A 25947-nucleotide genomic window follows, 5' to 3' on the forward strand; every position below is an offset into this window, starting at 1 on the left:
CATAACCCTAACCTTAACCACTCTGAAAGAATGCCTAAAATGTTAACCTTTGAGTTGTTTCCGTTTTAACCCTGTAACCAAGCGGAACTAATTGTGACGTTCATCCCTAACACGTTGAATTTCGAAAGGACACCATGAGATCTTGTTACACACACACTCCAGTACCAGGCCATCATAACATGTGTGAAAGCTCCCGACTATAGTGTCCCATCGGACTGACTCCAGTGGGAATATGAAACAAAGAGACAAAGTGAAAGAGAACTAGCCTTTTCTCTCTCCTTTCATTCTCACTTTTTGTTAAAAAGGGACAATAATAGCTGAGAATGTCTCACAGTGGCATTATGAAAAATCATTTGATAGCAGATAAAGCCCCACGGGCACCTGCTATGAGGTGGTCAAACACACACATATGTGAGCACACACACACGCGCACGCGCGCACACACACACACACACGCACGCGCGCACACACACACACACACACACACACACACACACACACACACACACACACGCACACACACACACATGCACACACACACACACCACTTATTGTCTACCTCTTTATGTGCCTCAAACACACAGGGTATGGACACACATTCACACACGTTCATCAGCTGTCATCACCTCTGTAGTCTCCACCTCATCTCCCCCCTACGGCGCCGTCTTTCTCAATGTCTCTTTATACCCCACAACCTTTCACCCGCGCCCTCAGGAAGCTCTATTGATTAGTGTCAGACAGAGGACACACACAACGGGGGGAGAGAGAGAGAGAGAGAAGCCCCCACAGAGAAAAATACATAATACCCTTGTAACCCCTTCGACCTCTCACAAATATATTCATCACCAGTGAGACAGAGATAAAGAGATGAGAAGAGAGAAAGGGCAGAGAAAGACAGACAAGAGATAAAGAGATGAGAAGAGAGAAAGAGGGCAGAGAAAGACAGACAATAGATAAAGAGATGAGAAGAGAGAGAGAGAGGCAGAGAAAGACAGACAAGAGATAAAGAGATGAGAAGAGAGAGAGAGAGAGAGGCAGAGAAAGACAGACAAGAGATGAAGAGATGAGAAGAGAGAGAGAGAGAGAGGCAGAGAAAGACAGACAAGAGATAAAGAGATGAGAATAGAGAGAGAGGGCAGAGAAAGACAGACAAGAGATAAAGAGATGAGAAGAGAGAGAGAGAGGCAGAGAGAGGGAAAGAGAGACAGAGAGAGAGAGAAAAGGAGACAGAGATGCAGAAAAGGGGCTGTCTGAAAACAGGTGATTTTATAGCCCTGGGGCCTTATTTATCAACTTTGTGTATGCAGAAGATATGCCCCAAAACATGTGTGCACCTATTTTCATACAGAATATTCCATTTATAAAACAGAACTTTACGTGAGAATGTGCTTATCCTCCTGCAAACTTTAGACCAGGCCTACACACAGTTTCTAGTAGTTGAAGTATTGCATTGCAAAAAGGCAAAAGTAGCCCAGTAGCCTAGTAGCCTAGTAGCCTTGTAGCCTAGTAGCCTAGTAGCCTTGTAGCCTAGTAGCCTAGTAGCCTTGTAGCCTTGTAGCCTAGTAGCCTAGTAGCCTTGTAGCCTTGTAGCCTAGTAGCCTTGTAGCCTTGTAGCCTTGTAGCCTAGTAGCCTAGTAGCCTTGTAGCCTTGTAGCCTTGTAGCCTAGTAGCCTTGTGCAAACGGGAAAATATGATGACTTATTCATTTAAAAAATCAGGTAGCTAAATTTAATAACAAGATGGAATCATTTTCTTTACTTTCTAAAATAATTAGAAATAGGCATTTATTTCCTATTATTTATTTAATGTCCATGATTGCAGAATAAATTCCTCACCTTTCTGACTGTGGTGGTTTCATAGGCTACTCGTGAAATAGCCTATAGGGCTACAACAAGTTAGTATAGGCTACCATTCATCCCATCTCTCGTTTAATTGGATCCACTTCACTGTAGTAAAAAGATAAGTGCAGTTTAACAGTAGGCCAGACCTTTGACCTTTTCCATTGACTTTGGTAAGCTACGTCTGAATACTGTAATGTCAAATTTCTCAAGTAGACAATATTTCATTTATAAACATAATAGCCTACATATATCATAACCACTGCAGAATAAATTCCTCACCTTTTCTGACCATGATTACTTCATATTACGGAAGTAACCATACCATGACCATCTCTCATGTAATTGGGCCTACTAGAAAGGCTATGATAATTTCTAGTTTTTGCTGTAGCCTATGCTTCCGACAGCTAGCGCGGTTAATAACTTACTATAGAATTTAACAGGTGAAAATACAGTTGATTCATTGAAGTGTGTATAGGCTACTACTGTAAGTAGGCCCACTGAAAAAGAAAACATTCTGCCAACAACTTCAAAGACATTTGATCAAGTTCGCCGTTACTATTTCCTTCAGATACTGTATTGGCCTAATTCCAATACTGCCAAAGTATCAGCAAATAAGGGCACTATTGTCACCATAAAGGGTGAACGATGGACGTTTTTTCATGCAGTGCTATAATGCCTGTTCACTCGCGCAGTTTCACTACAAGTCTAATTTAAAATAGGAAGCATGCGTTTGTATGGCGCGCATCAAGTTCATAAATCTCAATATTTTCAGAAATGGTGCCCGCAGATATTTAGTGTTAAATTTACTCAACGGTTATAAATGAGGCCCCGGGTGATTGATAGACAGCAGAGAAAAGTGGAATCCTCTGCTTCTCACTTACTGCTGTACAGGCACAACTGAGAGGAATGAATGGTACCATGTGTTGTGTATAGGACTGTATGTCTCTAATGTGAGCTGAGGAGCGATTCATTTATCTCTGTTCTTATTCCCCAGCCACCCCCCCCCCCCCCCATCCTCCCCAAGGTCCCAGTGGTGACCTCTATTGATGAGGGTTGTCATGTCCTTCTTAGGTTCTTTCCCTTCACCCTTCCCCTACCCCTCCCATGTGACCATGGCTTATTCTGACTAAATAAAAGATCTGGGGGGGTTGGGTGTTTCACCTGTCTATAGGCAGCCCCCCCCCCCCCCCCATGGCCTTGGAAAACACACACACACACTAGGAACATTACATCAAGGGGAGGGACTCTCAATCAGCCCCACAGCCTTGGACCACTGTGTCAGCTACGTCAACCAAAAACATCCGTAATGGAAATATATTATACACTTAAATGTTTTGTGATAATTCATGCAGTGGGAAATAATCTAATATATTTGTATTTTAGTTTCTCAGTTATAGTACTATCACAGAATGTTCCAAATGCCTGTCCACTGGGCACAGAATGTTTATTCCATGTTGGTTCATTTCATGGAAATGGCGTGGAAACAAACGTTGATTCAACCAGTGTGTGTCCAGTGGGTGGGGTCTTCTTAGCTCGCGGTTATCTTACCATGCCGATGCTAGCAGACTGTGACGATCATATTAACCTCTCTCTTTTTCTCTGTCTGCCCCCCCTCGCCCCCCCTGAAATCCAACCGTGTCGCCATGTGGAATCCATCAACAGGTAAGTTTCCATCTTATTGTGCAAATTTTTTTCAGGACATATTCACAGTCAGTGTAGTCGCTCAACTTTCTACGCAGCTAGCTAATCGTATAACTAATATAAATGTACTTTAGCTACATAACATGGGTATAACAGTAGAATTACTTTTTTTTGGAGTAGAATAACATTGTTGTCGCATCCTTTTCTTTTAGGACATACTTACTCCATAACATAACTACTCCATAACATAACTACTCCATAACATAACTCCACAACTGGAACATGGTTTAATGCTGTAGACATGCTCTTGCTATAGGCCAATGTTTTAATGAACCCTCTAATATCACTAACAGCAACTGCAACATCTATCTCTCGCCCTCTCTCTCTCTCTCTCTCTCTCTCTCCCTGTCTCTCTCTCTCTCTCTCTCTCCCTCTCTCTCTCTCTCTGTATATTTTTGTGCTCTTTCTGGGACCAACAGCAAAGATCCAGCAGGACCGTAAGTGTTTTTCTATTAACACAGTAGGATCATTCCACGAAATGAGTCCCTTTTGGGTAGTGTAACTAATTTTAACCTTCCACTCATAAAGATCACACATTCAATTTAATAATGAACCTGTTTCCCATCTCAAGAGGTTAAATAAAAAAATAAAAAACATAGTAAGTGCCTATTAAGTGCCAAATTAAGTAATAGGGTTGACAATTTTATCTTAAATCAGCCATACATTTGTAACAGGGGGAATGGAAGCTTGTTGTGTGGAACTGGGAGGGGCAATTGAATGCAAGCTTCATAACAACAACAACAATTTGCAAAACGTTTATAGACTGTCAATCTTTGGGTGACAGGCATCGTGCTCGACCCACTGGGTGTTCCACCAGAAAAAAAACAGGAAATGGCCAAAAAGAGTAGAACGAGTTCACCTGCTTTTACACTATGACTGTTATATGTTCAATGTTTCTTTTAAACAAAATATTTAAGGAAAAGTTTGACCATATTCAAACGAGAGTTCAGTTCACATAGCAGGGTTGACCTTATGAGGTTAGTCACATAAAAAACACACAGAGTGCACAGATGGACATGCTGAGTTACTGCACTTTAGCATGTCTTCATTAATATAAAAAAAATCTGATTATATTTTAAATTATTATTTTGACTCATTTTGTGGATCACCCCAGAAATGCTTCTGTTGTGTCTATTGTCTATTGTGTCTGTTATAATACTCATTTTGTTTCAAGTTTTATTTGTCAAATTCACAAGTAAAGTGACATGTTGAACTTGCAAGCCCTATGCAACAGTGCAGTTTTCAATATCAAAATAGTATAACTAATAACATATATGCAGTACCAGTCAAAAGTTTGGATTCATTCAAATGTTTTTCTTTATTTTTACTATTTTTCAATATTGTAGAATAATAGTGAAGACATCGGAACTATGAACTAGCACATATGGAAACATGTAGTAACCAAAAAAGTGTTAAACAAATCAAAATGTATTTTATATTTTATATTCTTCAAAGTAGCCACCCTTTGCCTTGATGACAGCTTTGCACACTCTTAGTATTATCTCTACCAGCATCACCTGAAATGCTTTTCCAACAGACAGACAACAACTGCTTTTCCTTCAATCTGCGGTCCAACTCATCCCAAACCATGTCAATTGGGTTGAGGTCGGGTGATTATGGAGATCAGGTCATCTGATGCAGCACTCCATCATTCTCCTTCTTGGTCAAATAGCTCTTACACAGCCTGGAGGTGTGTTGGGCCTGTTAAAAAAACAAATGATAGTCCAACTAAGCGCAACCAGTTCCGACTTCAACTGTATATACACTGCTCAAAAAAATAAAGGGAACACTAAAATAACACATCCTAGATCTGAATGAATGAAATTTTCTTATTAAATACTTTTTTCTTTGCATAGTTGAATGTGATGACAACAAAATCACACAAAAATTATCAATGGAAATCAAATTTATCAACCCATGGAGGTCTGGATTTGGAGTGACACTCAAAATTAAAGTGGAAAACCACACTACAGGCTGATCCAACTTTGATGTAATGTCCTCAAAATGAGGCTCAGTAGTGTGTGTGGCCTCCATGTGCCTGTATGACCTCCCTACAATGCCTGGGCATGCTCCTGATGAGGTGGCGGATCGTCTCCTGAGGGATCTCCTCCCAGACCTGGACTAAAGCATCCGCCAACTCCTGGACAGTCTGTGGTCCTGGTTGGTTGATGGAGCGAGACATGATGTCCCAGATGTGCTCAATTGGATTCAGGTCTGGGGAACGGGCAGGCCAGTCCATAGCATCAATGCCTTCCTCTGCTGACACACTCCAGCCACATAAGGTCTAGCATTGTCTTGCATTAGGAGGAACCCAGGGCCAACCGTACCAGCATATGGTCTCACAAGGGGTCTGAGGATCTCATCTCGGTACCTAATGGCAGTCAGGCTACCTCTGGCGAGCACATGGATGGCTGTGCGGCCCCCCCAAAGAAATGCCACCCCACACCATGACTGACCCACCGCCAAACCGGTCATGCTGGAGGATGTTGCAGGCAGCAGAACGTTCTCCACGGCGTCTCCAGACTCTGTCACGTCTATCACATGTGCTCAGTGTGAACCTGCTTTCATCTGTGAAGAGCACAGGGCGCCAGTGGCGAATTTGCCAATCTTGGTGTTCTCTGGCAAATGCCAAACGTCCTGCACGGTGTTGGGCTGTAAGCACAACCCCCACCTGTGGACGTCGGGCCCTCATACCACCCTCATGGAGTCTGTTTCTGACCGTTTGAGCAGACACATGCACATTTGTGGCCTGCTGGAGGTCATTTTGCAGGGCTCTGGCAGTGCTCCTCCTGCTCCTCCTTGCACAAAGGCGGAGGTAGCGGTCCTGCTGCTGGGTTGTTGCCCTCCTACGGCCTCCTCCACCTCTCCTGATGTACTGGCCTGTCTCCTGGTAGCACCTCCATGCTCTGGACACTACGCTGACAGACACAGCAAACCTTCTTGCCACAGCTCGCATTGATGTGCCATCCTGGATGAGCTGCACTACCTGAGCCACTTGTGTGGGTTGTAGACTCCGTCTCATGCTACCACTAGAGTGAAAGCACCGCCAGCATTCAAAAGTGACCAAAACATCAGCCAGGAAGCATAGGAACTGAGAAGTGGTCTGTGGTCACCACCTGCAGAACCATTCCTTTATTGGGGGTGTCTTGCTAATTGCCTATAATTTCCACCTGTTATCTATTCCATTTGCACAACAGCATGTGACATTTATTGTCAGTGTTGCTTCCTAAGTGGACAGTTTGATTTCACAGAAGTGTGATTGACTTGGAGTTACATTGTGTTGTTTAAGTGTTCCCTTTATTTTTTTGAGCAGTGTATATATATATATATATGTTTTTCCCCCCTCGTCAATCTACACACAATACCCCATAATGACAAACATTTTTGCAAATGTATATATAAAAAAAGATAACTTTAAATATCACATTTACATACAGTTGAGGTCTGAAGTTTACATACACCTTAGCCAAATACATTTAAACTCAGTTTTCTTACAATTCCTGACATTTAATCCTAGTAAAAATTAATTAAGGCTGTAACCTAACAAAATGTGGAAAGGGTGAAGGGGTCTGAATACTTTCTGAATGCACTGAATGCACATGTAGGCAGGGATTACGAGAAAGTGACTGGTAACAGGAGAAATAAGAATAATCATAAACAGTAAGGCAGCAAAATAAGATAGGTGTGTGTATGTGTTTTTTTTTGTGCGTGGGTCAAGGGTTTCCTAAACTAGGTCCTGCCCAAACTAGGTCCTGTCCTGTACCCCCCCCCCCCCAAGGGTTCAAACTGTACAAAATGATCCTCATTCACTAAAAGCCATTGTCATGACTTTCTTACATGAAAGGGGAGGTTAACTTGGCCCCAGTCAAGTTTCAGTCATGTTTTTTTGTTTGCTGCTTTAACCCCTGGACTCACAAACGGGTGGATGACTACAGTTGTTACCTATTCTATACATTTAAAGTAGTGCTTAACAACAGTTGGGTAACTGCCAGCAACCCCAAACTGAGGACATAGAGAGAATAGTAATGAGTGATGAAATCCCCTCGCTCTTTCCCTCTAACAGAAGATTCTCTATCTTGGCCAGGGAACTTCCGTCAGACTTGGGCTATTCCCTATAAGACTGCGGTTACTCTGGACAAGATTTATGGAACACACAAAGACACGAAAGGGGAGGTTTGTGCCACCTTGGCACGTCTTGGCAAGTGGGCTTTCCTTTCGACTGAGGCTAGTTTGTACAGCGGGAGGGCGCAAACAGTTTTCTTTGAGGCTGGGCCTGATTGCTGTGTAGTGTCGGTGCTGAGGCAGAAGGAGCAGAATGATCCCTTAGCGCTCAGTGATCTAGAAGTGGAGCAGGGCAGAGAAACAGTGGGGAATCATCTGGCTTAAGTGGGAAATGAAATGTGCATAGAAGAGTGGGCACAGCTGTGTTAAGGCCAGAGGGAGGGGAGAATACACAGAGTCAATGGAACCAATTCATCTACACCATAGCCTAATGCTCTCCTTTCTTCCTTCACTCCTCCTGGATATGGCCACGGTGTAAGTGTGTGTGAGTGTGCTGGAGGGGGGGAGGGGGGGGAGGGTGTATTGTCTGGTGCAATGTCTTTTATCTCCTAACACAAAACTGACACACCTTATTCAGCTCATCAAGGTCTTACTGTTTGTTTAGTTCATTAGGTGAACCAGGTGTGTTATAGTGCTTCGTTAGAACAAAAGCCTACACACACACACACACGCACACGCACACGCACACCCACTGCAGCCCTCCAGCAGCAGGGTCGAAGAATGCTTCCTATACTTGTTCATGTTTTATATTTGTATTTTTAAATGTACAGTACATGCCTACTAGGGCTAGAGGTAAGTTAGAGGTTATGAACATTCTCTCTCTCTCTCTCGCTCTCTCTCTGTCCTTTGTCTCTCTCTTTCTCTCTCTCTCTCTCGGTACATTCTCTCTCTCCATTGTCTCGCTCTCTCTCCAGTGAAGCAGCCTCCCACCATTATGAAACAGTCGTTGAAGGACTACATTGTTGATCCCAGAGATAACATCATCATTGAGTGTGAGGCCAAGGGGAACCCCGTGCCAACGTGAGTTACACACAAAGACCTCCTCTCATCCCTCCACCCTTCTCTCTGTCCATCCGTCATCTATCGCTTCTCTCCTCCCTCCCTCCTCCATTCGGCTTGTCGTCTCTCATTTCCTGCACCCTCTCGCCTGCTTTGTCTCTCGCTCTCTCTCTCTCTCTCTCTCTCTCTCTGTCTCTCTCTCTCTCTCTCTCTCTCTCTCTCTCTCTCTCTCTCTCTCTCTTTCTCTGATCATTCTTTTGTCTTTTTGTTTGTGCTTGTTTTGTTCTCTCTCCATCCTGCATACTTTCCTACTCTGTCGTTATCTCACACTCTACCCCTCCTTTTCTCCCTGCTGGAGCTGGGTGTCTCCACTTGTTCTCGCTCTCATTCTTTCTTGCTCTCATATTCACTCTTTTTTCTCCCTGTTATATCTTGTCTCACTTCTCTCAACCCCCCCTCTCGATCTGCCCTACTGTTACCTTACCATGGCCTTTCTCTCTCTCTCTCTGACGATGACAGTTATACAGGATGACAGTCATTAGTTTGAGCATGAATAGGTCAGCACTGCTCTGCCAGTGTGCCATCCTGCACCCCATTTCACCCCCTACCCTCCACCTTCAACCCCATTCCAACCCCCACCTGAAACTTGTCAGAATCCCAAACCCATCGCCTGCACTCCACCCACCCCTGCCCCTACCCCATACCCCATGACAGCCATCCAGCCACCCCCCATATTCCCAAGCTGACAAGTGCCCTGCTATCCAGACCTGACAAGTGCTTTCACCTTGCTTCCTCCTCTCTCTTCGCCTCCACTCCTCCCCTCGCCTGCTCCTCTCCCTTGTCCCTCCATCTCTGGTCATGTCATCACAATAGGAACACACTGAACTATGTTGCCTTTAAACCCCCCCTTCTCCAACTCCACCACCTCCTCCTCCTTCTCCAACTCCACCCCCTCCTCCTCCTTCTCCCACTCCACCACCTCCTCCTCCTTCTCCCACTCCACCACCTCCTCCTCCTTCTCCCACTCCACTACTTCCTCCTAATTCTCCCACTCCACCACCTCCTCCTCCTTCTCCCACTCCACCACCTCCTCCTCCTTCTCACACTCCACCACCTCCTCCTCCTTCTCCCACTCCACCACCACCTCCACCCCCTCCTCCACCACCTCCTCCCCCTCCTCCTCCCCCTCCTCCTCCCCCACACCAACTCACCAGCAGCACCCACACCACCCTCCCCTGTGCCTCAACCTGATATGCCAGCCTGTGTCCCCTTTAAACCATTATTCTACCTCCTCCTGTTCCCCTCACTCCTTTCCTCTCTCATGCCATCAGATGGGCTAATGCGGACCCACTTACACACACGCACACACACCCACACGCACACATTCACGCACACACACACACACACACACACACACACACACACACACACACACACACCCATGTGAAGTTGCGTAACCAGGCCCTGACCAGCTGAGGACAGTGGTCTCATTCAGGGGTGCTTTTTGTTTGTTTCGAGGCACATTGAGGGTTTACATAACACACACTCATAACAAACACACAATACACACACATAATACACACATACAAATGCACACACACACACCATTCAAAATCCTATTTTCCCTAACACATAATCCTAAACCTAACCCTAACCTCTACCCTTACCCTAACCCTAACCTTGACCCAAAAACCTAACATCAACCCTAACCCTAAACTTAACCCTAGCTCCTAACCTTAACCCTAAAAATAACCCTAGTTCCTAACCTTTAACGTAATTCTAACCCTAACATTAATTCTAATCTTAACACTAAACCCCCTAGAAATAGCATTTGACCTTGTGGGGACTAATAAAATGTCCCCAGATGGTCAAATTTGTGTTTTTTTACTATTCTTGTGGGGACTACACACACACACACACACACACACACACACACACACACACACACACACACACACACACACACACACACACACCTCTTTCCATTCCTAGGCAAGTCATTGTGCTAGAATGATGCGGCCAGTTTACTATTCATGCTCATGAATCATTCAGAGAGGGATCGCTCACTCATTCAGTCCCAATCAGTCCTGTTGGCTCCCATACAGCCTCCTAGAGATACACCCATTGTCCTGCTCTAGTTGTGGTTCTATGACCCTGGTCCTACAGTCTGCCACAGACAGAGCTATGGGACTAGAATCGACTCTGTCTACTCTACTGTATGTTGAGTAAATATGACAGTAATCCCCTTTTCAAAATAGCAGCCCTAGCAGTTATGTAACCGCGTGCTTGTATTCATTCATTAACCAATCAGAAGCGCTTCTCAATCCAAAAACATTTTGTGTGGTTGCACAGACACAGATTAAGTCTTTTACTCCTGGCTCCCTAAAAGCATTATCAAATCAAGAGTCTCCTTTGAAAGTGCCTTTTCATTTTAGGAGTCCTTAATCTGGAGTCCTTAATCTGGAGTCCTTAATCTGGAGTCCTTAATCTGTAGTCCTTAGTCTGTGTTCCGCGCAAATTGCTCAACTGCCCATTAGTGGTTGAGATAAAGAAGCATTAGACAATGCTTGACATAACAGACCTGGACCAGCTTCTCAGAGTAGGAGTGCTGATCTAGGAATAGTTCAGTCTTTTAGATCATAATACATAAGATTGCATGGACAGAGGGGACCTGATCCTGTACCGGGACACTTCATCTGAGACACTACATGAATACGGGCCCAGGACGAATTCCTGCAGAATTTAGACGTCTCTTACATCACTGACTACTCCTGCTTTCTAGTTCTAGGATTGACCCAGTTGTTGTGTTCTGTTCTGTTTCCATGGCGTCTCAGGTTCTCATGGCGACGGAACGGGAAGTTCTTCAACGTGGGGAAGGATCCGCGGGTGACGATGCGGAAGCGCTCAGGAACGCTGGAAATCAGCTTCCGGAGCGGAGGGAGGCCAGAGGACTACGAGGGGGAATACCAGTGTTTTGCCTCCAACGACTTTGGAACGGCGCTGACCAACAAGATCCTACTACGAGTGTCCAGTGAGGAGACTGTTGATATACACACATACACATGCACTCACACACACAAACACACACACACATAGATAGATAGACACAAAGACATTTGCATGGACACAAAAAAAACTACAGTCTACATTCTGAAATGTTAGCAAGTGAATATGACTTGTAATAAGTATCTAAAACTCTCTCTCCCTCTGTCAGAGTCTCCTCTGTGGCCTAAGGAGGTGTTGGAGCCAGTGGTAGTGGGTGAGGGATCTCCCCTGGTCCTGGCCTGTAACCCTCCTCCTGGTCTGCCCCCTCCGCTCACCTTCTGGATGGACAGCGGTGAGTCTAGCTCTCTGTCTGTCTGTCTGTCTGTCTGTCTGTCTGTCTGTCTGTCTGTCTGTCTTTTTTTCTGTCTGTCTATTTCTCTGTCTGTCTATTTCTCTGTCTGTCTTTCTCTCTGTCTGTCTTTCTCTCTGTCTGTCTGTCTTTCTCTCTGTATTTCTCTGTCTGTCTTTCTCTCTGTCTGTCTGTCTTTCTCTCTGTCTTTCTCTGTCTGTCTTTCTCTCTGTCTGTCTGTAGTTCTGTCTCTCTCTCTTGCTCTCTTTATCTCTGAATGTCTCTCTCCCCTTTCATCTGACTCTGACTCTCTCCCCTTCTATCTGACTCTGACTCCTCCCCTCTCTCTCCCACTCTATCTGACTCTGACTCTCTCCCCTTCTATCTGACTCTGACTCCCCCCCTCTCCCCCTCTATCTGACTCTGACTCTCTCCCCTTCTATCTGACGTTGACTCCCCCCCTCTCTCTCCCCCTCTATCTGACTCTGACTCCCCCCCTCTCTCCCCCTCTATCTGACTTTGACTCCCCCCGTCTATCTGACTCTGACTCCCCCCTCTCTCCCCCTCTATCTGACTCTGACTCTCTCCCCTTCTGTCTGACTCTGACTCCCCCCCTCTCTCCCCCTCTATCTGACTCTGACTCTCTCCCCTTCTATCTGACTCTGACTCTCTCCCCTTCTATCTGACTCTGACTCCCCCCCTCTCCCCCTCTCCCCCTCTATCTGACTCTGACTCTCTCCCTTCTATCTGACTCTGACTCCCCCCCTCTATCTGACCCCCCCCCCCCCCTCTCTCCCCCTCTATCTGACTCTGACTCTGTCCCCCTCTATCTGACTCTCTCTTTATTGGCATAGGAAAAATATGTTAACATTGCCATAGCAAGTGAACCAAATAATAAACAAAAGTGAAATAAACAATAAATATGAACAGTAAACTTTGCACTCACAAACATAAAAAAATTATAAAGACGTTATGAATGTTATATTAAGTGCAAATAGTTAAAGTACAAAATTATGTTTGTTATTCACCGGTTGCCCTTTTCTTGTGGCAACAGGTCTCACTCTCTCAATTCAATTAAATGTGCTTTATTGGCATGACGTAACAATGTTTGGAGATTTACAATATTATCATAATTAAAAAAGTCTTTCTCTGACAGTGTCTCGCTCTATGCCAGTCGTTTGACCTTTCAGCTCTTCTGTTTGGCCACTTGCTCTTTTATTCTCTCACTCACTCTTGTTCCTGTCTAGAAACCTTTAACACATTTCACTCTCAATCTGTCCTCTCTCTCTCTCTCTCTCTCTCTCTCTCTCTCTCTCTCTCTCTCTCTCTCTCTCTCTCTCTCTCTCTCTCTCTCTCTCTCTCTCTCTCTCTGTCCTCTTCTATAGCAGTGTGTGTTACTGCTGACCAACTGAAAATATGTCTGTGTGTGTCTGTGCATGCATGTGAATCTCTGACTCGGCTGGGTAAAGAGCTGAGAGAGCAGAACCCAAGAGACGACAGAAGCCATTTTAAGAGCCCAGACTCAAGAGGTCCTTCATAGCTAATGGTGTCCACTATATTCTCCTCAGCCATTCAGTTCAGTTCAGTAAGGCTGTGTCCCAAATGGCACCCTAATGCCTATATAATGCACTACTTTTGACCAGGGCACGTAGGGCTCTGATCGAAAGTAGTGCACTATGTAGGGAAAAGCATGCCATTTGGGAAGCAGTTTTAATCTTTATTAGACATGCTGAGCATTAGCCATGGGGCCATTATGAACAGAATACTTACAGTAGATTAGAAAATACAGTGATCATATTATTATAGCACATTGTCCATTCGCAATTGCACACCACCACTTCATGATACCACTGGCTGGGTTATGACTGGACCTCGGGCATCGTCATGACAACCAGATTGGCCCGTTTCACTCTTTATAGTTACCGAGTATGATGATCATCTGTCGGGAGCGTCTTGTTGTGTTAGGAGTTAACATTAACATAGGGCCCCAGAGGGCGACACACACTACACTAGAGCTGACCTAGCTGGCACCATAGATATAGAACCCTAGATAGGATATATTGTCTATGGCTGGCACCACTGGCTGCCACTGTGTCCAGACATTGCTAGAGGGGACAGGCATGGTACTCTGTTACATGTTACATACAGTCGTGACCAAAAGTTTAGAGAATTACACAAATATTAATTTTCACAAAGTCTGCTGCCTCAGTTTGTATGATGGCAATTTGCATATACTCCAGAATGTTATGAAGAGGGATCAGATGATTTGCAATTAATTGCAAAATCCCTCTTTGCCATGCAAATGAACTGAATCCCCCCAAAACAGTTCCACTGCATTTCAGCCCTGCCACAAAAGGACCAGCTAACATCATGTCAGTGATTCTCTCGTTAACACAGGTGTGAGTGTTGACGAGGACAAGACTGGAGATCACTCTGTCATGCTGATTGAGTTTGAATAACAGACTGGAAGCTTCAAAAGGAGGGTGGTGCTTAAAATCATTGTTCTTCCTCTGTCAATCAAGGTTACCTGCAAGGAAACACGTGCCGTCTTCATTGCTTTGCACAAAAAGGGCTTCACAGGCAAGGATACTGCTGCCAGTAAGATTGCACCTAAATCAACCATTTATCGGATCATCAAGAACTTCAAGGAGAGCGGTTCAATTGTTGTGAAGAAGGCTTCAGGGCGCCCAAGAAAGTCCAGCAAGTGCCCGGACCATCTCCTAAAGTTGATTCAGCTGCGGGATCAGGGCACCACCAGTACAGAGCTTGCTCAGGAATGGCAGCAGGCAGGTGTGAGTGCATCTGCACGCACAGTGAGGCAAAGACTTTTGGAGGATGGCCTGGTGTCACGAAGGGCAGAAAAGAAGCCACTACTCTCCAGGAAAAACATCAGGGACAGAATGATATTCTGCAAAAGTTTCAGGGATTGGACTGCTGAGGACTGGGGTAAAGTCATTTTCTCTGATGAATCCCCTTTCCGATTGTTTGGGACATCCGGAACTAAAGCTTGTCCGGAGAAGACAAGGTGAGCGCTAACATCAGTCCTGTGTCATGCCAACAGTAAAGCATCCTGAGACCATTCATGTGTGGGGTTGCTTCTCAGCCAAGGGAGTGGGCTCACTCACAATTTTGCCTAAGAACACTGCCATGAATAAAGAATGGTACCAACACATCCTCCGAGAGCAACTTCTCCCAACCATCCAGGAACAGTTGGTGACGAACGATGCCTTTTCCAGCATGATGGAGCACCTTGCCATAAGGCAAAAGTGATAACTAAGTGGCTCGGGGAACAAAACATCGATATTTTTGGTCCATGGCCAGGAAACTCCCCAGACCTTAATCCCACTGAGAACTTGTGGTCAATCCTCAAAAGGTGGGTGGATAAACAAAAACCCACAAATACTGACAAACTCCAAGCATTTATTATGCAAGAATGGGCAGCCATCAGTCAGGATGTGGCCCAGAAGTTAATTGACAGCATGCCAGAACGGATTGCAGAGGTGTTGAAAAGAAGGGTCACTACTGCAAAAATGTACTCTTTGCATCAACTTCATGTAATTGTCAATAAAAGCCTTTGACACTTCTGAAATGTTTGTAATTATACGTCAGTATTCCATAGAAACATCTTACTAAAATATCTAAAGACACTGAGGCTGCAAACTTTGTGAAAATGTATATTTGTGTCATTCTCAAAAAATTTGGCCACGACTGTACACTCAGCCGGGGCCAGACTAGTTAGAAGGTCAAGCCAATGAGACTAGGTTACAGTTAGAGGCTAACGTCTATTTGGTTAGAGGGTAACGTCTATTTGGTTTTGTTTTTCAATTTCACATGAGATACAGGCTACTCATTTTGGCCAGTCCAGTGGATGCCTCTGAAATAAGATCATGTTATGGTTGATTATGAAGCATGAAGTCTAAATGACTTAATATGTCTCTACTCCCTCCCTCCCTCCCTCCCTCCCTCCCTCCCTCCCTCCCTCCCTCCCTCCCTCCCTCCCTCCCTCCCTCCCTCCCTCCCTCCCTCCCTCCACAGCCATGATGCCTATAACCCAGGACAAGCGTGTGTCCATGGGTCTGAATGGAGACCTGTATTTCTCTAATGTGCTGGCTAAAGACTCCCACACAGACTACAGCTGCAACGCCCGATTCCTCTTCACACACACTATCCAGCAGAAGAACCCCTTCACACTCAAAGTGCAGACCAGTAAGTAGGCTACACACACACACACACTCACACACACACACACACACACACACACATAGGTGCGTGCACGCAGACGCACACATGAGCCCACGCACGCACCCACACACACACACACACACACACACACACACACACACACACACACACACACACACACACACACACACACACACACACACACACAGGCTTTGAATGTAGCCATGGTCTATTGCTCTGTTCAGATGGGATCATTACCTGGTCAACCAGTGTGCCTCATATTATACACTTAGTGTAGAGAGTAGATTGACCAGGTGAAAGCTATGATCCCTTATTGATGTCACTTGTTAAATCCACTTCAATCAGTGTAGATGAAGGGGAGGAGACAGATTAAATAAGGATTTTTAAGCCTTGAGACAATTGAGACATGGATTGTGTATGTGTGCAATTCACAGGGTGAATGGGCAAGACAAAAGATTTAAGGGCCTTTGATGGTAGCTTTTCACGCTCAACAGTTTCCCATGTGTATCAAGAATGGTCCACCACACAAAGGACATCCAGCCAACATGACACAACTGTGGGAAGCATTTGAGTCAACATGGGCCAGCATCCCCGTGGAAAGCTTTCTACACCTTGTTGGGTCCATTCCCCAACGAATTAAGACTTGTTCTGTGGGCAAAAGGGGGTGCAATTCAATATTCCCAATGTTTTGTACTTTCAGTGTATATGAGAAATATGATGCCTCCATCTACAGGTGGCCTGGTGCCATGACATGTACAATATTTCATCAGGACATTCTCCTTTGTTCCTCAGTGTGAGCTGTTGTGCCTGTGTTCTCCTCCAGCAGTGATTGTCGTCTACGTGTCCTGGAAGCTGCTTTCTTTACAGTTGACATTAAAGTTGATATCTCTCTTTTTCTGAAGCAGGGACGAAAGCAGCTCTTCAGTTTCTACGATTTTCTTAGAGCTGGAAAGGCTATGTAGTTGGCATGCGTGTGTGTGCACAATTGTGTGTGTGTGTGTGTGTGTGTGTGTGTGTGTGTGTGTGTGTGTGTGTGTGTGTGTGTGTGTGTGCGCGAGTGCATGTACGTGCGTGCGTGCATGTTTGTGTGTTTACGTGTGTGTTTGCGTGTTCTGCATGCTGACTGCTGTGTGTGTGTGTTTTCAGAGGAGCCGTATAATGACACTTCCTCTGTCAACTCCACTGACCCGTACGGTGGTGAGTCTAGTCCAGACACACTCTCTTCCTTTTCACCCCCAGCAGTACCGTGTCACTCTCATAACACCATTCTACCACTGTAGTCTAGCCTGCACATGCTAACCAGTCAGTTGAATGACTCAGTTATCAACAAAGCTAGCACCGTATAGCCTAGCCTGTTAATCCTTCAGCTCAATGGATTTGCGACCAACATAGCTAGCTAACACAGCTAACAACACATCCTAGCCTCAATGGATGCTGTTAGCAACCTTTTTCACAGACTGATATTGCTTTTTATAGCAGAGACTTTAACCTCAACCCTGGCCTCATAACCAGCCAGCTCAGCCTTACTAAACTCAATTTAATTCAAGTGTGGGGTGTTTTATTTACCCACCCTGCTGTTTTCAATGACACTCACCCTGACCAAGACCTCTCACTGACAGAATACAACCGTGTTGATTTGCCCATAAGGTCCTTTATCCTAGCATAACCTCTAATTCTCCCTTCAGCTGACTCATTGCATATGCGGTAACTCAGCAGCTGTACAGACAAAAGGCCAGTTTGTTCCTTAACTCAACCAATGTCAAGCCTGGCTTTAGAGCCCCTCCAAACTAAGTCAGTGGTGACAGTAGAGCTTTTGAGAATCTCCCTGTGGTACTCTAGAGGCTAGCACTGCAAAAAAAAGTGATTAGAAAAGGTCTGTTCTCTGACATCCTCTTGGTCTCTCTGTTCTCTGACATCCCCTTGGTCTCTCTGTTCCTAGGCCATCGTTGAAAATAATAATTTGTTCTTCAAATTAACTGACTTGCCTAGTTAAATAATGGTCAAATAAGAATAAATGAAATTACCTCCTACTGCTTCTACTCCTACTGCTTATCATAAAGCCCTTAACCCAAGCCCAATCCACAGCCAGCCTATATAGCCAGAGGGGGAACCAGTGGCATATGTTCTAACTACTCTGGCTCTAGGGAGTAGGCCTGGGAGGGGTGGCATGTGTACCATTGTGAGGCGACTCTCATAGGAACAAAATGGGGACAGACACCGTGACCCTCTTTGGGACGGTCGTGTGGCAGAGGTATAAGAGAGGGATTATCCTAAACCATGCATGCAAGAAATAGCATCTGTATTCATGATATGTTCATTAATAGTTATAAGCTTGCAAATGCAAATGTGCACGTATGCGTGGTCACACACACACAGAGAGAGGATGGGAGCGGGTTGGAGCTGTACCACCTGTCTCTCTTACACACACACACGCACGCACACACACACGCACGCACGCACACACACACACACACACACACACACACACACACACACACACACACACACACACACACACACACAGTTGTACTAAGCTTATCCCTGGGGGCTAGGTCTAGTTTTCCTCAGGGGTTGCAGTGCACCATGGGAGGATCCCGCTCAAGCGGTGCCATTGGCTACACGTTGCCATGGCTGCGCGTTGCCACGGCTATAATGTCACTTGTCGCGGTTATGGCGTACATATGTCCTCTGCCAGTTGTCTGCACTAATCCCAGAGACCCTCTCTCTCCTCTCCAAGTGTCACTAACAATAGCACATCTCTGTTTTCAGTGCTCTGGAGATGCTAACTGCTAACACATGCTTTAATCCCATACAGATCAGATCTGCATCACGAAAGAAGCTAACGTGTGCCTGGTTCATTATAGCTCTGTTACTCTTAAGCTAATTCTGTTTACTGTGGGCTAACCTTCTAACTTACCCAACCTAATGTATTTAGTGTTTGGTAACACTGACTTTGGGCATAGATGTTTTAATGTGTTTACTGTTTGAGGAAATGCTGTATTTATATGCGTATGATTTTTGAGTTGGTGGGTAAGTATAATACGTATATAGTAAATCTATAATGAATTGAAATGGATCTGAGGTGGGTTTTGGTCAAGTGCAACGCAACAAGCAGTTAAACAGCTCACAGCCACAAGTGTGGTACTATTCCTACTGATCTATGTGTAAACACAACATGCCTCACTCAACATTTCTGCTACATTGTCTTTAAGAGTATAAATCCCTTAATGACCGAACTCTGAACCTGACTCAGAGCTCAGAAGGTTCTGGAAGGGATCCAAACGTTGAAGGGATTTAACATCGGCTAAATGCTTAAGCCATGCACTGGGGTTGTTACATGAAGCACACCACTGAAATATATGAACTCAGTGGCCCGATATATGCTCTTTTAACTATATCAAAGGATTTCCTTCTAAGCAGAGAAGGAAAGGGAATAAGAAGCAATATGTTTTCTCTGTGATTCATCAGGACTGGTTTTGATGTCAGTCTTTTTTTATTTAGAGTCTCTGGTCTCAGTTCACGTAATTGTGATTCTCTGGCGGACTGAAAGTGGGAGATCAATGCTGTTGTTGTTTCTTCTTCTCTGGTTTAAATGGCTGCCCTCCAGGGGGGGTGAGAGACAAAGGAACAACTAACAGGGTGATATGGCTACGGAACAAACCGGAACACAAGCCAAAGCTAAGGGGGGCAACTGAAAGATAACGATGAGAACATTCTACGGATGTAGATGAACCGTTTCATCCGTTTGCTTGGCAGAGACGCTGGGCATGGAAGCGTGTAAATAATAAACCGATTAGTTTGTGCTCTGTCTCATATCTTTATAAGGAGCTGGTACACCTACTGTGTCGGAAGTGACTCATGGATTAAACATAAACTCCAATCATTGTGTTTGATTAGAATTGAGATGAAGGTGAATGTATTGTGTGGGTGTGTTAACCCCTTCCTCTCCTGTCCCCAGGTCGTAAGGTAGCAGAGACCACCCCTAACTTCCTCTCCCCCACGGGGACTGACAGCTCGAGGATGGTGATGAGAGGAGAAAAGCTAAAGCTGGAGTGTATCGCTTCCGGAGTGTGAGTGGCGGAAACACGCACACACACACACACACACACACACACACACACACACACACACACACACACACACACACACACACACACACACACACTATCTTTTATCAGGAAAAAGAACACCTCATCTCACCCCCTATTCCCTCTCCCATCTCACCCACTCTTTCCCTTCCCTCCCTCCCTCTCTCAGTCCAACTCCCAGTATAAAGTGGTTTAAGAAGGGGGGAGACCTGAACCAGAAGGTGAAACTAGACAACTTCAATAAGACTCTGCGTATCGACAGTGTGTCAGAGGAGGACGCAGGGGAGTACATGTGTATGGCCAACAATCAGATAGGAAGCATCCGACACTCCATCTACGTCCAGGTTAAAGGTAAGGAGGGGACGGGTGTGTGTGTGTGTTGCCATACATGTGAGCGTCCGGGTGGGTGTTGCATGTGTTTTGCGTACGTGCGTGTCGATCTGTTTGGTTGACCATCTGACCAATGGCGTCTCTTGTACCCAACAGCGGCTCCCTATTGGCTGGACCAGCCGTCCAATCTGGTGCTAGCGCCGGATGAGAACGGTCGTCTGGTGTGTCGGGCCAATGGAAACCCCAAACCTCACATCCAGTGGCTGGTCAACGGAGAGCCGATCGAGAGCAATAGTGAGTCCTTCACAACCCATTCAACATCATTCATCAGCCATGGAAATACTATCAAAATAAGCCAACTCAAACCAGCTGCTTCCACATCCAGCCTGTTTTTACATTTTACATTCTCTCTCTTTCTCTGCCTCTCTTTTCTCTCTCTCTCCTCCTTTCTCCTCCTCTTCCAGGCTCCTTGCCCAACCCTAGCAGAACGGTGGCAGGTGACACCATCATGTTCCGCTCCGTTCAGATCGGCAGCAGCGCTGTGTACCAGTGTAATGCATCCAATGACCATGGTTACTTGCTGGCCAACGCATTCATTAGCATACTGGGTAAGAAAGAGAGTGGTGATGATGGTTATGATGATGAGTAATGAAGCTATAATTAAATGGGACTAAATATGTAAATGTATTATGTCTCTCTCTCTTCCTCTCCCTCTCTTCCTCTCTCTTTCTCTCTCTCCCTCTCTTCCTCCCTCCCTCTCTCTCTCTCTGTCTCTCTCTCTCTTCTTCTCTCTCTGTAGACATGGCCCCCAGAATGCTGGGTCCTAAGAACCAGCTGATAAAGGTGATAGAGAACAACAGAACCTTCCTGGACTGTCCCTATTTTGGCTCGCCACTTCCTGAGCTACGCTGGTGAGTTTAGTTTAGTTTATTAGGATCTCCATTAGCTGTAGTGCAACAGCTACTCTTCCAGTGGTCCACACAAAACAAAATGCATATACTAGTGAGTATGGAAAGAAAGACCCAGATAGAATAGATACCTTACCTCCTGAGGAGATATGAGTGCAAAAAGTTTAAAAGTTGTGTGTGTGGGTACGTGTATGGATGTGCGTGTCAGGGGTTGGAACCACATTTTTTTTCAATTGTTTTGTTCTGAACTGAACCACTATTTTTGGGGGGTTCCGTTACACTCTTCCGACTAGTAAAATAGTGTTCTGAACTGGTTCGAACCCCCCAAAAAGTACTGGTTTATATTGTTTCTTTCTGTTCCCTTTTAACCTGTGAAATCAACAGTTGTAGCTCATTAAATTAATCAATCGGTGCGGATAGAGCAGGCAAGCTAGTTGTGTAGATGATGGAGAGACCAACAGAAAATGGACACAATTCAATGGATATCAATCAACAAAGAGGTAAGACTATGCTGTGACTGCAGATGACTGACTTGTGTAGAGTAGCCTATGTGCAAGATGTGACTGAAATTTTACAGGCGGGAAGAGAGTGAGAGGGTTGAGGAACATCTTGAGGCATCTTGTTATGACATGCATTATCTGAGCTAGGTCCACAGAATTATACCTGGGAGCAGCATCTAGGAAGGAACTTTGAATTTCCTTTGAGCTAGCTAGCTAACAAGTTTGAGCTAACTAGCTAACAAGCTTGAACTAGCTAGCTAACAAGCTTGAGCTAGCAAGCTCAAAGGACATTTAAAGTGCCTTCATAGAAGCTGCACCAGAATTAAAAACACTGATTTTCTTTTTGTAGTTAATAAATCCAATGTTAAACGTGATAACTAGGCCTATAATGTTCTTAACTAGCATTGAACAAGTGAATCCATTCTTCTCTACCTAATAAAAAATCTCTCTTCCTATCTTTTCACACTTCTAACGTCAGTATATTAGCTTATGCTTTTAAGGGGGGAGGGGCAGGTAGCCTAAACACACACGGGCACTGGCAGAGATTTTCAGCTTGCAGGCAGACTCTGGAATAAGTTTCTGAGTGACAGAGTGAGGGCTTTGCATAGGAGTGTTGTTGCGTTTTGTTGTGGAACTAGAAAAGAAATGCCTGCAATGTAAAATAACGTTACTAACCGGTTTCCGTGCTTTTAAAATAATGGAACAGTATGGATAATTTTTGTTCCATGTTCCGTTTCTGTTACTTGAAAAAAGCGTGTTTTACGCTGAGTATTTTCCCCCTCTGTGTGTGTGTCCATAAAGGTTTAAGAATGGTCAAGGAAGTGGTCTGGATGGTGGTCACTATCGGGTCTACATCAACGGGACCCTAGAGATCAAGCGTGCACGGGCTGAGGACCAGGGGACCTACACCTGCGTGGCCAGCAACATCCTGGGCAAGGAGGAGAACCAGGTCCGCCTGGAGGTCAAAGGTTAGAGAGCAACCAATCACATCACAGCACACCATCCTTCTTCTTCCTCGGTGCCAAATAGTCCCTGTGTTGTCGCCAAACAGTTCTAAGTGCCTTATCAACCCATGTGATTTTGGATTGAATCTTCCATCCTCTCTAAAGATTTGTATCACACCTCGGACCTTTCCTTTCTCAGAGCAGACGACGTTACTTAGAGGTTCGCATTGGACATTCATATTCAGCAGTGCATTTCTCATTCATCCCATGTCATAAGAAAGTGGCCTTAATAACATCCCATATCATGAGAAAGCAACTGTTCATATTATTGAGTTGCAGCTGATCGGAAATTCCACAAATGTGTTTGTCAGGAATCAAGGAGGACATTGCCTTCCCTATATCCCCACTTATTGTCTCGGATATGCATGCGTGTGTGTTGTTTCCCGGGTGTGTTTCAGAGCCGACACGTATTGTCAGGGCTCCAGAGCACCAGTCAGCCATCAGAGGCACCATGGCTCGTTTCGACTGCCGGGTCAAATCAGACCTCACCCTGCCCATCACTGTTACCTGGCTAAAGGATGACAAGCCTCTCTCCCTGGGATCGAGGTAAAACACACCCCAAAACACAATCAACAACAGATTTCTGTAACTTTGTTGTCCCCTGTGTGGTATGTGATGAATTGTACACTATTGATCTATAGTAAGGTAAAGTTAAAATGTGATAATGTTGTGATAATGTTGTAATAATGTTGTAATAAGTACTATGGTAAACGCCGTTTACACACCTTTTTTATTTTGCGTGAGCGTTTACCTATGGCAGAAAACATACATACAAACTATAGGGAGCCTTATTATATTATATTACATTATTATATATATATTATTATACCTTATTGACCACAATTGGTGATTCTGTTAGCACTGTATCATTGGCTGTAATAGTTAATTGTTTCCAATAGTTCAAGCACAGTAATATTTTCCCTTCCTTGTCTATGCACTGTAGGTTGAAGAAGGATGAGGATTCTCTGTCCATCCCCAATGTCCATGAGGGAGATGAGGGAACATACACCTGCACTGTTAAAACAGAGATTGACCAAGACACTGCCTCGGCACGCCTTACTGTGTTAGGTACACACACACACACACACACACACACACACACACACACACACACACACACACACACACACACACTCTCGCCCTACAAGACCCAGCTACATAAACCAACATGGATTGGTTCAACATTGATTTGAAAATGGTCTACTTTCATTCTACAAATCATCTTCTCATCAACCCACATCTTCTTAACGTTGTAGTTAGCCCTGCATAGATAACACTATAATACATGAAATTGTTTTATGTCACTGAATTTACTCTCATTATTGACTTCTATCAGACTCCTGCTACTAATAGTTTGTAGGTCGTCAGCATCGGTGGTGGATCGTACTGCGTATGTTTCCTGGTTGTATAGTTGTAGTGCTTCCGGGTGAAGTTTCCCCTAGATACAGATCTAGGATCAGTCTCCCCTCTTCCAATTCTATCCTTAACCACTAGTCAGGAAAATGCTAAACTGACCCAAGATTAGCGTCTAAGGGCAACTTCACCCTACACCAGTTGTAGTACTGTAGTGGATGGGTTTCCTCCACTGTACTAATGCTCTGACTAACCTCTAACCTTTAACCTCTGACCTTTACCCCCCTGCCCCCCTCACAGAGGACGCCTCCCTGTCTCCCTCACAGTCTAGTGTCTTGCCTACAGGTAACATCCGTGGCCTTTTCTACCACTCTCTCTCTCTCTCTCTCTCTCTCTCTCTCTCTCTGTGTGTGTGTATTTTCTATCTTTTTTGCTCTCTCTTCACTCTAATAAGCATCACAGTGGTTCGTTTGGACTATTGCTTCCTAATGCCAAAGGAATGAATGCAGTGTGTAAGAGATATGAGTATAAATATGCCTATGGCTGAAAGGGTGTATGTTTGTGCATCCGTGTGTGTGTGTGTGTGCGTGTATTTGGGAAGTATTCAGACACCTTGACTTTTTTCACAGTTTGTTACGTTACAGCCTTATTCTAAAATGAATTAAATAAAACATTTTCCTCATCAGTCTACACACAATAACCCATCATGAGAAAGTGAAAACCATTTTTTAGAAATGTTAGCAAATGTTATAAATCAGGAATATCTTATTTACATAAGTATTCAGACTCTTTGCTATTAGTCTCTCGAAATTGAGCTCAGTTGGATCCTGTTTCCATTGATTACCTGTGGTAAATTCGATTGATTTAACATTATTTGGAAAGGCACACACCTGTCTATATAAGGTCCCACAGTTGACAGTGCATGTCAGAGCAAAAACCAAGCCATGAGGTCAAAGGAATTGTCCATAGAGCTCCGAGACAGGATTGTGTCGAGGCACAGATCTGGGGAAGGGTACCAAAACAGGGAGGTGACCAAGAACCCGATGGCCACTCTGACAGAGCTCCAGAGTTCCTCTGTGGAGCTGGGGGAACCATTTCTGCAGCACTCCACCAATCAGGCCTTTATGGTAGAAAAAAAAAAGAATTAATCCATTTAAGAATAAGGCTGTAACGTAACAAAATGTGGAAAATACTTTCTGAATGCACTATACGTGTGTGTGCGTACCAGTGTGTTTGGTTGCGTGTCTGTGTGCGTATGAGTGTGTCTGTGCATGCATGTGCACGTGCTGGTGTGTGTGTCAATATGCGTGTGTGCATGAGTGTGTGTTTGCTTGAAGGCATGTGTTGTGTGTTTGTGATTGTGTACCATCTAACCCTATGGCCCTCCTGTGTGTAGACCGTCCTGACTCTCCCATGGACCTGGAGCTGTCTGACCCTGAAGAACGCAACGTACGACTCACCTGGATACCTGGAGATGATCACAACAGCCCCGTCACATGTAAATACACACACGCGCGCACACACTTCACACAAAGTAACATCACACGTAAATACACACACACACACACACACACACACACACACACACACACACACACACACACACACACACACACACACACAC

General features: G+C 44.8%; 1 protein-coding gene across 19 annotated transcripts in view; it reads left to right on the forward strand.

Moving 5' to 3' along the window:
- LOC139370870 (neurofascin homolog (chicken) a) overlaps positions 1–25947 on the forward strand; it is a 149343-nt gene that overhangs the window by 85103 nt on the left and 38293 nt on the right. For 7 of the 19 annotated variants that reach the window (XR_011627192.1, XM_071110706.1, XM_071110705.1 and 4 more), the window contains exons 4-19: positions 3962–3979; positions 8519–8624; positions 11438–11634; positions 11818–11940; positions 15973–16143; positions 17287–17337; positions 20099–20210; positions 20398–20579; positions 20715–20852; positions 21023–21166; positions 21358–21469; positions 22768–22934; positions 23369–23516; positions 23914–24038; positions 24624–24668; positions 25720–25821. Coding sequence is in view for 18 of the 19 variants with exons in the window: in XM_071110706.1 (XP_070966807.1) it covers positions 3962–3979; positions 8519–8624; positions 11438–11634; positions 11818–11940; positions 15973–16143; positions 17287–17337; positions 20099–20210; positions 20398–20579; positions 20715–20852; positions 21023–21166; positions 21358–21469; positions 22768–22934; positions 23369–23516; positions 23914–24038; positions 24624–24668; positions 25720–25821 (1941 nt within the window). In the remaining variant the exon portion in view is untranslated. The remainder of the gene's footprint in view (positions 1–3961; positions 3980–8518; positions 8625–11437; positions 11635–11817; positions 11941–15972; positions 16144–17286; positions 17338–20098; positions 20211–20397; positions 20580–20714; positions 20853–21022; positions 21167–21357; positions 21470–22767; positions 22935–23368; positions 23517–23913; positions 24039–24623; positions 24669–25719; positions 25822–25947) is intronic. The other 12 variants (XM_071110717.1, XM_071110708.1, XM_071110709.1 and 9 more) reach the window with 6 other exon arrangements.

This window comes from Oncorhynchus clarkii, chromosome 17, assembly GCF_045791955.1.
Source record: "Oncorhynchus clarkii lewisi isolate Uvic-CL-2024 chromosome 17, UVic_Ocla_1.0, whole genome shotgun sequence".
NCBI classification, from domain to species: Eukaryota; Metazoa; Chordata; class Actinopteri; order Salmoniformes; family Salmonidae; genus Oncorhynchus; species Oncorhynchus clarkii.